Here is a 16,370-nt window from a genome sequence, read left to right as displayed (position 1 = left end):
AATGTAAACAAACAACTAAGTGACATCTCACAGAACGTGATTTTTTTCAGGTTCCTTTATCAACAGATTCCACTTTTGGCATTAAGAGTAATAATGGAAAAATTCCATTGTACGTTAAAGAACTCTATACAATCGTTTTTTGTCAAAACATTTATCCATGTCGAACAAAAGACGACTTTTTTATAAAATGATAAATTTTCATCCCAATAGCAGCGAAAACGAAGAATAGGTTTTTATGGGCTTATGTTATTAAATAAAAATAACACTTTGATAATATTTTGTTTGTATACAATTTAAGCACAATATCAACTATCATGTATTTTTAAACCTTTTCACGTTTGCACGATTCCTAATTCTTTTTTGTAATGACATCACCTTTGTTTACATTTTTAATTTCCAATCCTATCGCAGAGTATATATAACATTACCACACAGAAATTTAAATTCGAAATTGTAAGTCAATGTTCGAAATCGAATTGATTTTTTTTTCAAAATTGTAAGTTACATTTGTGCTAAAGTAGACGATAATGACAAATATCGAAAACGTACTTTTACAAAGCTACCCAAACTCCAAAACATATTCAAAAACACCAATCCTAAACCAGTAAGCACTATAATGACTAGTGAATGTTTCACTTTAATTGCACAGTAAGCACAGATCTGTTCGAAATAACAATACAGGCACTTTATACAGGGTGAAACGAAAGGGTGCAATAATACTTAAGGAATATACAAGGATCCATGACACTGAAAAACTTTGATGAAAACTCTAATGATAAATTTTCCAATAAATATATTTTTTTAGCAGCGTTACCCAAAGTATTATTGCTCATTTTGCTTCGATTTTAACGTGACTGTAGATGTGATCGAGACTAGTCGTTAGTAGGAATGCGGTCGCGGAGGTACGACAGAACGGACTCTGTACCTTTTGCGAGGATAGCGTGTCGCGGGTTGCGGAAACAGTTCCCCATCAGCTCCAGAGTTCTGTTAACAATGACATTCAAACATATATCACAGGATTTGTGGCAATATTCGCCTTAAGATCAATAAACTAACCAACCACGTATGTCCAATGGCATCATTATTATGTCTTTCTGGCTCAGTGTTGCTATTTTAAAGAAGTTTCTATAATTGTCTACCATATTTTTGGCAGTGTTGCACTTTGTATTAAAATTAGTACAAAATAATAAAACAATTTATTATAAGACATCTTTAGTTATAACTGTTATCATTTCAACACAATTCTTTAACTTTAAATTCGAATGTCGTTAAAATAGGAGAAAGATTTTTTATCCTTAGCTAGAACAATCTATTTGCCAAAGTAATAGGGAAAACTCACCTCAAATGTTTAAAGTTGCCGAGCTCCGGTGGCACTATCGCTATACTGTTATTGGATAAGTCCAGCACGGCGAGTTTCTTCAGCCTGGACAGTGCATCTGAAGAAACGTTTATCTCTGTGATTTTATTCTCCGTAGCTAGAAGGATCTCGAGGTTTTCAAGCTCGTACACACAGGGTGGAATCTTTGGAAATCTGAAAGTAAGCATACCGTTTACTACTGGACATTCATGCAAACTTGTTTTTCTTTTTTTAATTTCATAGTTCCTTTGCACAGAACGGTAAAAAATAACCCTTAAATAAGCCTTCAAATTGGACGCTTGGTGAAGCGCGTTTGTGGCGTCACTACTAATTTTCATACAATGCCACCCGCAACTGCAACGCTTCTACACGCGTCAATTTGAAAACGCCCTTGTGATGACACGTCGGGGTTATTTCATAATCTAGGAAGATGGAACAGACAAATACTACGCTCTTTTTTAAATTATATTTTTTTAAGAACGTGTCGTTAAACCTGATAAAAAATTCACGGAATGCCAAATTTTGTAATTAAATATTCTAATTATTACAACAAAAATAGTTAATGATATTTATAGCATTTTTATGAAATAAAAATAAATGAGTCTTATTTTAAATTCTTTCACCCAGGATAGATTTTGTTGAGTCCCATTTAATTACGGGCTATGACAGAATAATAACGGGGGAGTTTCTTTTCATTTGCTTTATTTCATTATTTTGTTTCCTAATTATTACAATTAGAATTTTATTTTACATTTTTTATACTTTATTATAAATTTTTTATTGCAGTTTTTGGTGGTTTGTATTATTATAATTTTGCATATCAAGTAAAGCTGATTTTTTTTTGTAAAGAATATCTTAAAAAAATCTTTGCACTTGAAATAATTGTTGTTTAAACTAAATTGGTCATGTCAAGGAATTGGACATCTAATTCCAAGACATTCCAAGAAATTCACGAGACATTATCGTTACTTGTCGTGTCGCCTAATTCCAGTCATTATCACAACATGCTGTCAATTCCATGACGTTATAGTAACATAACGTCTAATTCTATTACAATATCCTAATGAGTTGTGCCGTGTAATACGATATAAAACATATACTAACTTGTTGTTAGAAATAACAAGCTCGCGTAAATTCCGCAACGCTTCCAGCTGCTTAGGCAGATCGGCCAATGAGTTCTTACTCAGGTCCATGAATTGCAAGAGTGTGCATTGCCCGATCTCCGGCGGGATACTCGACAAATTATTCGATGCCAGGATCAACTGAGTCAGGGTCTGGTTTAGGTTTACGATTCTGGAAATAATAAATAGATTTTTTTTATTGAACGTCAGAATGTTTTATAACTATGATATTAATTTTTTTTTGTGAAATTACTCCACTAGTTGGTTATAATTATTAATACAAAGACCGAACACTTAGAAAAAAATCCTTCGATAAAATAATAGAGTATAGAATTCAAGTATTTTTTTCTTATAAATATTAGACAAGATCAAATACGTTGCTTTTATCCCAAAGTAAATAACTAAAGTACTTGTAGTTTTTAAGTTACTGAACGTCACGATGTTTGACCATCATGACATTAAATTGTTTTTGTGAAATTACTCCACTACTTTGTTATAATTATTAACACAAAGATCGAACGCTTCCTTCGATCCGACTGGATTCGAACCAACATCTTCCAGCAAACCGTGTCAGACGCTATGCCAACTAAGCCAATGAACAAACTAGCGTACCTTACGAATTTTTCTATGTGCTTGTTGCAGATCTTTGGTTTTGGTTTTTAACGACTTTTTGCCCTACGGCAAAAACTAAAAACGTATAGCACTACGGTCTGGTTTGAATCCAATCGGATCGAAGGATTTTTTTCTAAGTGTGTTGAAACGATTCTTTTACATTTGATGTAGCTACTATTTGAGACTAATTTAGACAAGTTTGCGGATGTAGCAGCATTTTGTCTTTTCCTTTAACGAGGGAAGTCAACGAGTTATATAAATTGGCAGAGAGAGTCTTGTTATGGCAATTATAGACTGTTTCAATTCTACTACTTATTATACTATATAAACTATTTAAATATTCTTTGTTAACTAGTTACAAATTTGCAACTCACCCCAAGGGCATGGCGTTGAGTTTGTTCCTGGACAGGTCCACAATGTGTACTTCCGCATCCGCCGCGACGCTGAACACAGAGTCCGGGACATCCGTCAGGTCTTTGCAAGGTAACATCAAACCTTGGGTTTTTTTCAGTGTGTATCTGCAACAAGTTACATATTTAATGTGATGTTTATGTAAGGTACACTGCTTAATGACGTTGTCATGTGATTGGTGTATTTATTTGGCAAACCAGCAGAATTACACATATATTATTTATTATTCTAGATATGATATGTAATATTATTGTCCTTATGTTTATTCCAATTATAGGTAAGCTCTTATTTGGACCAAAATGATGACTTATAGACTATAAAAATTTGAAGTTTTTAATTTTAAGAATTTCAAACATGCCTTAAGCTAAATTTACAAAAAAAAGCCACAAAAAGCCAAATTATGATTAAAATTAAAAATTAAATCAAATTAACGGCTATAAAATTTATTAAATTGGTTCACAAATAAAACAGTGTGTTTATTCATTAACTATAAGAGACCGAATCAAATAAATTTCAATGTCGAGTTCTTAGGTTCTTTTTTCGACCCTAAAATGAATATACCGAGTGCTTTTTTGAAATGGTGCCAGTATGGGGAAATCCTAAACCATAGAAGATGTAACAAAACTTTCTTAGTACATTGTGTATTAAGGGTAAGGGCGGTAAATATGGAATTACAAGGGAGACTCATTAGGAACTATTATTTCGAAGTCGAGGTTCGTAACTCCCGTTTTTCATCACATTTGCGAGTAAATAGCATGATTGCATGCAAGCTAATTTGACCCTCGGGCCTTTTTTCTTTTCATTACAGCCGTGGTCGTGTTATGAGAAGAAAACACCCGAGGATTTTATTTGGGGTTTTATCATGATTGCTCATACTATTTACATGCAAGTGTGACGAAAAATATGATTGGTTACTAAAATGCAGCCATTCTCCGCTCCGCTTTAATCCAATAAGCCTTACTCACTTATCAGGCCACTGGTCGACGGTATATCTAGTTTCGTTGACTATCTCCTCGGTCATGCGGTCCCTCAAGTATTTCATCATGCGATCGGTGCCACCTCGGAGTACATCTTGCCGCACGAACGACAGCTTGTTGCCATCCATATTCAGGCTTTGCAATTGGGTTAGAAGACCTAGGTTGCTGGGGAGCCTGCAAAAGCGTAGAAAAAAAATTACATTTACTTTATTCTACGGCATATTGTAAAAAAATGGCATTGTATAATCAATATTGGTAATTTATTTGGGTGAAATAACAATAGACACAACTTATAAACCTTAAATAGTAGACACAAAATATAATATTGATTAATTTGATCTTAAATAATTTAGTATCAAATAATAATAATAGATAATTGTAATTTTAAGCAAATATTAATGAATATTATAAAAATATTTTTAATGAAAAGAAATAATGTATAAAATATTTTAATAATAAATTTAATTGAATATAAAAAAAATAATTTTGTTAAAATATAATAATTGTAAAACATATGTAGCGTAAATTGGAATATTCCTTGTTAATTTAAAAATAAGGTATTTAATTAATAACTTTTGTATATATGTATATAAGGTGGTTTACATTAATATTAAACATAAATGGTTGATGACTATACCACCTCAGTCAACCGTGACCATGGGACTTGTTAAGGGCCCGAAACGTCGGTTTCTTTGAAAAAACAAATACACGCGATTTAAGTCCGGAAAAATAAAAATAAGTTTCATTTCCTAAATAAAATTGAAATTTTGAATCCCATTCGCTTAAGCCTAGGTTGACGCCTAAGTTCCAGACAATTGACATTCTAGATATTTCTGATACCTTTAATAAACGAAAAGGGAATCTTCTCTATACACTTGCCACGATTTTTTTTAATGTTTATTTTAAGACTCTTGTTATCTTGCTAAAACTTACTTGTTCAAGTTATTGTTAGTGAGGTCCAGCCGTTGCAGTTTCTTAAGTAGAGCAACGTTCTCTGGCAAGATCTCGATCTTGTTGTCGCGGACGTTCAATACATTCAAGTGCTGCATTTGTTCGCAGAATTCTTCTGTGATCTCCTGTGTATTACCCAACAATGATAAAAGCGCAATACTGATTTCCTTCGCTCAAAATTAGAAAAGTTTGGTAGGCATATATTTGCCTATGAGAAATTTTATGAGATAACAGAAAGGAATAAGTTTTAACAAATCATTCTATATCCGACCATACCACCAAGAAAGTCTCACAGTTTATAGTTTATAAATTATTATAATACTTTTTTTATATATAAAAACATTGACTTAGAATTATATGGACGTCGGGTCCGTGCTAAAAAGTGTCCGAACTTATAGGGCGTTAAAATCGTTTACAGAGCGTCATTCACGCTTTAGTCTTCGTTTGTTCGACTGACAGCGAAGCAAGCAAAATTAGACAGTAACAATTTAAATTCAACGTTTTAGCTTTTTCATATACCTTTACATGTTTAAATAGGTTGACTTGGGACATTTTTTCGTGGTTTTTGTATTAGACCCGTCGTCCGTTTATTTGTAAGTCAATGTATAAAAATATAAATGCTCATTTGAACTCCATCTCACCTGATGGTGTGACGACGAGGTCGATGATGGAGCATTCATGCATTTTTGAGATATCATAAAAAACCATAACCCAGTTTTAGAATATTAAAATTGTTTAATGATATTTCGGCTATGCATCGTTGGGGGTAGGTTCCGATAAGTCGAACACTTGAACTGTTTTTGAAAGAGAATTTTGTGCTCTATTTCTTTCTATATAAAACGGATATTTGACCATTTATCACTTAGCCGCGTTTTGTTTAGTGGACGGCAGAAATAATGCCCTTGCACTCTCGCCTTGAAAAGGGAATAAATCCGCAGACAGGGAATTTCAGTCCATAGCGTTCGCCATATAAATGTGGAACCGTAACGCTTCCTGCGAACCCCAGCCACCGTCTACGCCCCCAATGATGGAATCGCACACTCTCCGTGATAATGTAAAAAAAATAAATTATTTTTTTTTAATTTGACGTTTTTTTGTTTTACATTTTACTTTATTAATTTCTGTATTGCCTTGACATGAATTTTTGTTACTATTTGTGATTAATGTACTATTACATCTTCTTTGACATTTTTTTTTTATTTTGTAGTATTTTGACTTTTACAACTGTTGCGTCTAGATATACTCTGTTAACTATATGTTTGTACAATAATTGAATAATTGAATAAATGAATGTTAAAAACGTTACTAATTACATGATTTTATAATACTAAGGGTCGTATTCCAGAACTCTACTCAATGCTCAAGTCAGGATTTGAGTATGGTTTAAAGCACTTGATATCATACTCAAGTCCCTGCCATGAGGGTCGTATTTCCAGTGCTTATGTTGCCAGTGCAATCCTGACTTAAGCATTAGAATAGAGTTCTAGAATACGACCCTAAGTGACGGGACGAACAAGTCGTGCACCTGGTGGTAAGCGAGACGCCTATCCATAACACTTGCAGTGCCACTGAGCTTTACATCGCAAAGGTATCAGGGGCACTGCCACTGTATCCGTCACCCTGAGATATAAGTTGACAAGTCCCATGTGCCTGTAATTTTACCAGCAGCCTTACTCTTCAAAACTGGAGAACAACAAAGCCGGATTTACATTTGTGTGACGTGTCGTGTCGTTTTATAGTAGTGTGTCGCAATCTGACGTGACGGCTTGTGTTGTGTCGCATCAGAAACGATCCCGATCTACGTAGGACGGGTGAGCGCCGCGTCATGATGTCAGATCAGACAAGTATGCACGCGTTAGTACAGTGTTGTGCCGCGTCAGAGCAGAATATATCCATGAAATCTTTCGTCATCGCTCTCAAGCTCTTTAACGACACAATGAAGCTCGCCAGTATCTCTTATTTTATTCACTGAATGAACCCAATATGTTCTTTTCTTAGTATAGTTGCCATCATCACAAATTAAATATCTTCTTCATAATCAGAATCGGATAATTCAAGAGCATTCCGAACGTATGAATTCTCCGAGAGCCACGACGGTAGATGTGAGCGCTAGCCGTGACGTCAGAGCGCATCACGACAAGTCACGTCAGACAAATATAAACGCGGCTTAATGCCGACATTACTGCTTGGCGGCAGAAATAGGTAAGGTGGCAGTACTTCCCTGGACGAACTCTTTCACAAGGAGCTCTACTGCTACTAATGCTAATTGCTACTAACGAACAAGAATAATAATCAATATTATTAACCTTAATATTGTTATTAGCCAAATAAATTTCCTTAAGAGCGGTGCAACCGAAGAAATCCGGCATCTCGTAGATCTCATTATGATTAGCGTCGAGATACTCCATCTTGCGGAGTTCGCCCATCGGCGGTAGCTTCGTTAAATTGTTATTGTTGATGTTCAATTTCTTCAAATCTAACAACACAAACAAATACGAATGTGAATAGATGTATGAGGAAACGCTAGAAGTGTCATCAAGTAATAAAGTGGTTTGATACTATGTAACAAATTTTAAAAAAGTTTCTGTTCAATTTAGTAGCAAGTTGTAAAAACGAATATTTATACCCCTGAAACTTTGCTTTTGTAGGTGTCACAATTGTTTTTTCATCACACTTGCTCGTAAATATGATTGTATGGTGGCTAACTTGACTATAATGTTCCAAACAAAACCCCCGTACCTTTTTTCCTCCCATTACAGACATGGTCCGTATGTTATTTGTAGCACGATATACTTCCTTACATAGGTCAGGTTCAAGTTCAAGCAAGGAGGTTACTTCCAAATTAAAACATTCACATAAAATGTTATCTAAACAGAAATTTAATTGCAATTCAGCCACATACTACCATTAAGAATATAAATAAAATACTTATTATTAAGAATTTCTTATAAATCATTTTAATTATTTTCTGTATAAAAATTTAGTACATGTTTTTTACAAACCATCATGTCGTATGCTTTGCTTTTTACAACATTTTAGTTCGAGTATCAAGTGTGTAGAACTGTGAAGAGAAAAAAAGAAAGACAGTTGTGTCGACATTTTGAACTCAGCCGATTCACTCTTATATGCCGAATTTAGAGGAAGTCTTTTATAATAATACGAGCCTTTAAGTGTTTAGTGTGATTTGTGTAAAAACAATAATGCTAATGGTATGTTGTACCTCTCAAATTGACGATGTCCGGCGGCAATTCGACCAGTTCATTATGCGATAGGTTGAGCTCAATCAGTCTGATCAGATAGCCCATCCCTGGTGGTAGCTTCTGGATTTTGTTGTGAGATAGATCCTGGAGCAAGTATTGCGTTCTTTTATGTCATTCACAAATTGGTTTCACTTGAAAATTACAGAATCTTCTGGATCTAACTTTCTAACACAAACTTTTTAACAGGGCTGGAAGTGATATAATAATCTGATAATAATCTCAGTACAGAGTACTAAAAAAACCGACCTCAAAAGTACGTGGAATTACGTCAAATAGACGTAAGTTTTATTGAAATATCCCCTAGTTCGCCACTATACAGGACTTGACACTGGAGATAATAAAAATCGGTTTTCACTACTCAAAGTACATGAGAAAAACGCCTTGAATTGGAGAAATAGCAAAATCAACCATTAAAATAATTGCTTCTAAATTAAAGTTTAGGCGCTATTTATAAAAATGAATCTTCATGCGTGAACAGCCACCCTTAGAGGTGGATGATTTTCTTCAAAATGAAATGGGACCACTATGGAAGTACCCCCTTTCCCACAAAAAAGAATCATGAAAGTCGGTTCACAAATACCGGAGTTATCGCGTAACATACATACACCAAAAAAAAAGCATACAGTCGAATTGAGAACCTCCTCCTTCTTTGAAGTCGGTTAAAAAAATCAATGAAGTGCAGTGTAGTAAAGAATAGGTAATAATTATCTTAATAAACAATGTTATGTACAAAATTAATTCGGATTAAAAAAATGCTACCGCTAGCAATATCGTGACATGCGCTTGTATCAGAGACATACCAGCATGTCAAATGTTTATCTCAAAAAAAATCACAAAAACGAATCGTTTTTCCAAAGATATCGCGTGTTTATTTGTTTTCTCACTGTTTGTAATTTTTTGACAAAAATTAAATAAACAAAACTGAATCTGCATTGAAAATTATTTGGTATACTTAAGGACAATTTTATTATCATCATAATTACCAATAATTAAAAATAATTATCAGAAAGTCTTTATAATTTGGAACCTGGCTCTTTATAACAAAATTGATAGTAAAGTTTATGTTTACCATTCCCTGTAAATACCCCCATAGTAGGAACTCAATTCACGAGTATCCCGTCTGTCAAGATTACACAATGAGCATAGTGTAACAGTTAATATTATGTCCTCAGATTCGATAACCAATTTCCACAAGGCAAACAAGGCTCAATTTAAATCGCTGCGGAATGTATTGGTAAAAATAGCTTCCATTCCGTTCCGCGACGACGTAAATTGAACCAAAGTTGACTAATACCTACTTTGTAGTATATTTTATTATGTTTTTTTTTCTCTTTTGTTTTTATGAACCTTTAAAAGATTAAGATGATTCAGCCTAACGTAAGTTGTGTTCCATCTGCAGTAGTTGTGCATCTAATCATCAAATCAAATGTAATAGATGTAACAACGGTTAATAAGCCATAATAAATAAATAAAATCATCATTTTCGTTAATAAAGAACCACATGCATTTTAATACAGCAAATTGATTCCAATAAGTGAAAGGTTTCGAGATAATAGAATCTCTAGGGATGGAACGGAACGTATGAACTGTTTCGTAGTGATTTACACAAATGTACTTTCTCTCCAAATAAAACTTAGTATAATATAGGTTGTTTTTTGCGATAATCTTATTGTTATTGTACTGTTCGAAACTTTATCTTTTAATTTAGTACTGAGAATCGGACAATAAAATTAAATGCTTGCTTTCTTTAAATATCCTCTCTTTGTTGTAGCAATTTAATGCCTAACGTATACAATATTATTTTGTGTAATCTGATGGTCATTAAAGTCGAGTACCTAACTTGTTTAAGCAAGGAGGTTTTGTCGAGTAGCCTAAGTAATAGGTACGAAATTTTAAGAGCTAATTATGTAATTACTGCATACAATAGTTTAAATTAAAATATATTACATTAATATAATGAAAGACAAACAATATTTAAAGATTATTATTAACAAGTCACGACAACAAACTCAAACTAAAGCCAAACAAATGCTACAAAATAAAAAACCAAAGAGATAGAATACAAGTATTCGTGATTGGTTAAGTACTTTAACCAATCAGGATTCAGCAAAAACACGACATACTTTTTTTTCGAAACTCTTTACAGTTCTGTGTACAGAATTATAATGAATTTTTTCAGTTCAGTATCAAGTACCATAGACAATAGAATTTAGACTCAGAACTAAAAAGAGTCTTTGTAATATGGTTTATGAAATTATAATTGACACTTTAAATTACAGGAGTAGAAACAAAGCTTTTTAATCCGCATTCTTGAGTATTTAATAAATTTAGACAGTTTCAGATTACAAGATTATAGTTTAATGCAATCGTTCCAGGTCTTAAGAGCAGTGTTAATAAAAAGACTCGTATAAATTCTTACCAAATACGTCAGCATGACGATATCACCAAAGTCAGGTTCAATTTTGACTAGCAGATTATGAGACAAGCTGAGCCATCTTAGCTCGGTCAGGTTGTAGAACTCCTTGGGCAGTTTGGTCAACTTGTTGTGGTCCAAACTTAAATTGGACAGATGCTTCAGGTGGCCGATTTCAGGAGGGAGTGCCGTGAGCGCGTTGTCGTGAAGCTGCAAAATAATTTATATACTCGCTGAATCTCCTTTACAATATGAGAATATGGACAATGTCAACAATGTGCTGATGCAAAAGGAACAAGGAATTAAAAAAATATATTATATTACAATTTTTAAATATTATTATATTCCTATATATAATAGAAACGAAAAATTGAATCTTGTGGATACTGTTGTATTTCTAGGTATAACGTTAGATGCTAAATTGCATAAGTAAGTTATCAAAACGGCTCGGCTCTGCAGTGCGCGATTAAAAAATAAGGAAACTTTCAGACGTCGAAACCGCTAGCTTGGTTTACTTCAGCTACTTTCACAGTCTAATGACATACGGCATTTTGCTTTGGGGTAATGCCGCCGATATCAATAGAATCTTTGTCCTGCAGAAACATGCAGTTAGGGCAATTTACAATCTGGGCCCCAAAGTATCTTTGAGAGATAAGTTTAAGGCAATTAACATTCTTACACTAGCCTCACAGTACATTTATGAAAATGTAATTTATGTTAAAAGGAATAGTAATTTCTTTATGAAAAATAGTGACAGACATAACATTAATACGAGGAATAAAAATAAACTGGCTTTTCTTGATAGTCGTCTTCACAAAGTCAAAAAATCATTTAAGGGGCAATGTATGCGCTTCTATAACAAGATTCCAGTTGATATACAAAATTTGTCTTTCACGACGTTTAAAACAACAACTTCTACATCATACAACTTCTGCGTACTTGGATGACAAAAATCCATGGTAGTAACCCGTTTAGCTCATGGAGGTAGTCTCGATCTCTGATGTTTCAAATAAAAAAAATATATATTGTAAATGTTTTGTTGTTGTTGAATGTGTACAAATGTTATTTACAAAGAGCAACCCCTAGAGTTTCTTGACCTTTCTTCTCAGGGGAATCTGCCTTACGAATGAGCGGTAGAGTTTAGCCATTGTGACGATTTCAAGTGTAATAATGCTTACCTATGAAATAAAGATTATTTTGAATTTGAATTTGAAATTTGAATAATTTTTAAAATTCGCTAACAAACTAGCTTGTGATTATGCCAAGTTCTTCTTGTAGCCGTACAAATACAATAAATAGATTAAACAAGTACAGATGGCAGCACATCAAGCAACACAATGACGGATCTTGTTCCTTTCCATTGAAGGCAATATTCAAACAAAAGCGCATAGCTTGATGTGCTGGTGACTGTACAAATAGCTTATTTATTATTAAAATGTCTAACTATAGTCCACATGCACCCAACAAAACCTGTAAAACAAAATAAACTACCGGTTATTGACGACGATGGTGCGTTATACAGACAAAATACTGCTTGATTTACATGTTGTTTAGACTTTAAAATTATGGTTTATATTACAAAGAATAATATGTGCACCAAAAAAGAATATTATGTGCACTATTTTAAGATCGTAAGTAAAATTATACTTGGTAATAAACACAAAACAGCAAATAGTAAGTGGATGACATAATCATTACCACTTTACAGGTCACTTTACGAGACATGCCTGTCATGGAGCAAATTGACCTTGAACCCCTTGGTTCAACATTACCTTGTAATGTTTTTATAAATTTTAATTGTACTTCCACTAGTGTCCATACAGGAACCTTGACAATACTTGCTTACTTTTTTAATTGACCTTAAACGTTCTTATACATATACACAATGTTGGATATTTGGCTAGGAAATAATGGTTACAATAAAATATTTAGTAATGGAGTCAGTTAATATTTGATTTCGTTTTGTTTTATTGAGTAATGTCAGACTTCTTTATCTATTATTAGGGTGGCTCAATTCAGGGCCTATACGGCCCCTCATTACTGCGACCATCAGAACATCATTTAAAAATAAGGTATTTAATTAATAACTATTGTAAATATAGTGAAAAAATAGGGTGGTTTGCATCAATATTAGACATAATTGGTTGAAGACTGCATCACCTCCGTCAACTGTGACCATGGGACCTGTAAATAGCCCGAAACGTCGGTTTGTTTGAAAAAACAAATATACACTATTTAAATCCGGAAAAATAGTTTCGTTTTCCATAGTCATAAGAGTTACAAAGATTCATATTTTACTACAGTAAAAAGATATAAAAATGTACCATACACAAACTTATTTCATTTAAACGTTTTTTACCACACTTCCTCACCTTGAGTGTAACCAGTTCAGAAAGAAACTTGATATTGGGTGACAGTGTTTTTATCACGTTTGATGACAGATCGAGGCCCTTGAGAAGTTCCGTGTTCCACCAGTTGTTGCTGTTTGTTTTTGAAAAGTCCACCTCTTTGCTCTCCTCCATGACAAGCTGGTCGATCAACCATACATTTTCTGGAACTGCAAAATACTTGGAGATTATAGCTCCTTGTTAATAAAGGATTTTGGGCTTTTAAAATTTGATTTTTTTTCCACTTTATTGGATATTGAAGAATCTGACAGAGGTAGATAGATACCTTTTCAGTTTTGGAATTGCATTTTTATATTTAATATTTATTATATTTAATAAATTGCTTTATTTATAACATAACATACATATATCATCATTTGTCAATGTATGATTTTACACATGTATAACTTTACATGTACCTACAAGTTTCAGTCAGGCAAGTGGGTACCATGCAAAGTTTACAGTGAGTCGACTGTAAAGGTGCAAGTTTCAATGTAACATATTATATGTATGTTTATTAAATTGTGGAGCAAATATGGACTCTACTATAAATACAATAAAACCCCAAAGGCAAGGCAACGTTTGAATTACACAATGAACAAGTCATAAACACTGGCGTGAAATTCAATGTATTGGAACTGAACTACCGAAAAATGAACCTTAGTGCAAAGGCATTAAGCATATATTTTAAAATATCAATACTTTGTTTTTTATCAGTGAGTGTGATTAGAAAAGTGTATTTTATAAACCGTTAATTGGCGACTAACAATTTCAAAGAATGTTAAATTTCATTTTAATTGCCTACAAGATTTTCAGGAAGCATGAAGAATGTACGTAAAAAGATTCTGAACATACGCTAGGAAATCGTAGGTCGCAATTTTTCCACCATTGCCTATATGATTTAAATATAGAATAAAGATATGATTTCGGCGGGACCATCACAACTCACGATTGTATCAAAATAATATACAGACTCCATATCCATGACATATAACTAATCTGACCTTCACGGTATTTATGACGAAACAGTAAATATCATAAATCACATACCTGTCCCAAGACCTCTGTTGCATAAGCTGAGCTGGCCGGTCCTCTTCGCCGACTTGATCAACCCCTTCGTCAAAACACTATCATCTTCCTTTTTATCTTGAAGATGGAACACAGGTTTGCACACTTTAATTCTAGACTTAACATGAGGCCTATTGGACATTATGTTGGTTGTACAGGTGCGGAGTTATCTAATGCAGCATTAACATTATGGAACGCGATTAAAATTAACAATACGCAACTTTTTGCGCAACAAAATCAACATAGGTACAGCGGTACAGAGAACATGAGAACACCACTCGTTGGTTTCACATTTGCACCGCGCGTGTGCCTTCAGAAACGGAATATGTAACTTGAAATTAGTGCAATTTTGTTATAACTGTTTCGCGAGCTTTGCATAGTATTTTCTATAATGCTTACCTAATTTTTTAATTATTTATTTATTATGTATTTATAAACGTAACAATACTTTTATAATTATATTGTTTAAATTAGGCTCACATTAACTTGGCTCTAAAATTAACTAGGTATTGAACGCACACGTTTTGACACTTTGAAAGTAAAGGCGCGTATTTTTGAATTCTTATTAAATTCCTCGACACCTCTTCAGTTTTCATAGTTTCATCCTTGTTTCATCGAAGTACTCTTGCATAATAGCTCCAACTTTCAAATAATCATGAATCTTTCAAATTCACCACACTATTTTATCGTATTTCTTAACAAGTATGTAGTAAAAATTAAATACAATTGTAATAAAATCTAATTGCCTTTCCTTTCTTGGTAGGCGTCAAAATTCAATTATCACTAAACCTAGAGGATATATTTTTTTAACGTTTTAGTATAATGCTAATAGCTTACCTCTAAACTCAAAAAAAGGGCTAGATATTTCTACTTTGGGAGGATGTTCTGTAACTTCATACATCATATTGGTATGCAGTATTTTTTTAAATATTCACAAATCAATTTAGTTTTTCAATAAATACGAACTTCAAAAGTAAAGTAATGCTTAATAATTATAAAACTAAATTAATATTTTTTGCTAATATTGTGGTTGCATTGTTTGTATGTAATTTTTGACAAAATTAGTGACTGATTGACTTTTTAAAAATAAAATAACGGTGATTTGGCCAGTATGGTCTTATACCTTAGAGGCTGGAAAAAAATTGTCTAAAATCTAAAGATTGTAAGTAGCTATGTGTCAGAATTTGCATGGTTTTAAACCTATATACTAAATCTATGGTTTTAAAACATTCTACAGACCCGGTTTTCTGTTTTTTTTTGTCTCTTTAATTCAAAATTGTGATTTCAAAAACAATCTGCCACTCTTTTTATACTATATAATCGGGTTTCCTACTTGAGATAGAATGCCGTTTGATCGAATATTAATTGCACCAAAACGTTGACTCGATTGTCCATTCGACCTATGAATCATGAGCTCTAAGGTTTGCCACATCGATACATCAAAACCTCGAAAGAACATTTGCTCTAACGATCAACAACCTGCTCGTTCACACCCTGAAATTTAAAAAAATACAAAATACGCCGTAGGCATTGACTTACAATTATAGCCGTAGGTAACTAAATTTTCAGAGAAATCGCTTTTTGGCTGTTGATCGTTAGAGCAAATGTTCTTTCGAGATTTTAATGCATCGATGTGGCAAACCTTAGAGCTCATGATTCATTGGTGAAATCGAGCCAACATTTTCGAGCTATTAATGTTCGATCAAATAACATTCTATCTTAAGTAGGGAACCGCTATAGAAACAACAATGTCTGTTACCTGGATGTGTTTTAACTTTGGCTTATTTAGCAATTTATTTTGCTTTCCTTTCAA

General features: G+C 33.3%; 1 protein-coding gene across 1 annotated transcript; it reads right to left on the bottom strand.

The window, feature by feature from the left end:
• Positions 1–500: 500 nt before the first annotated feature.
• Positions 501–14,742, bottom strand: LOC113226882 (leucine-rich repeat-containing protein 40-like). Its single transcript, XM_026459677.1, has 11 exons — positions 14,540–14,742; positions 13,475–13,659; positions 11,109–11,312; positions 8,650–8,773; positions 7,736–7,905; positions 5,412–5,554; positions 4,467–4,652; positions 3,465–3,608; positions 2,462–2,650; positions 1,340–1,531; positions 501–984 (listed from the first exon to the last, which is right to left on the bottom strand). The coding sequence occupies exons 1-11, from the start codon at positions 14,697–14,699 to the stop codon at positions 873–875; spliced, it is 1,809 nt and encodes a 602-aa protein (XP_026315462.1). The 5' UTR covers positions 14,700–14,742; the 3' UTR covers positions 501–872.
• Positions 14,743–16,370: the final 1,628 nt, after the last annotated feature.

This window comes from Hyposmocoma kahamanoa, unplaced genomic scaffold, assembly GCF_003589595.1.
Source record: "Hyposmocoma kahamanoa isolate Upper Pololo Valley unplaced genomic scaffold, ASM358959v1 202, whole genome shotgun sequence".
Taxonomy (NCBI): Eukaryota; Metazoa; Arthropoda; class Insecta; order Lepidoptera; family Cosmopterigidae; genus Hyposmocoma; species Hyposmocoma kahamanoa.
The sequence above is the reverse complement of the archived record's forward strand: the minus strand, read 5'-3'. Positions and strand labels throughout refer to the sequence as shown.

Excerpts from the sequence above, each read along its gene's own strand:
- LOC113226882 (XM_026459677.1), bottom strand. The coding sequence starts at position 14,699 with ATGTCCAATAGGCCTCATGTTAAGTCTAGAATTAAAGTGTGCAAACCT. Across the intron at positions 2,651-3,464 it reads CTCAACGCCATGCCCTTGGG|AATCGTAAACCTAAACCAGA; the intron begins GTGAGTTGCAAA and ends TATTATTTCCAG. Across the intron at positions 985-1,339 it reads GGCAACTTTAAACATTTGAG|AACTCTGGAGCTGATGGGGA; the intron begins GTGAGTTTTCCC and ends CATTGTTAACAG.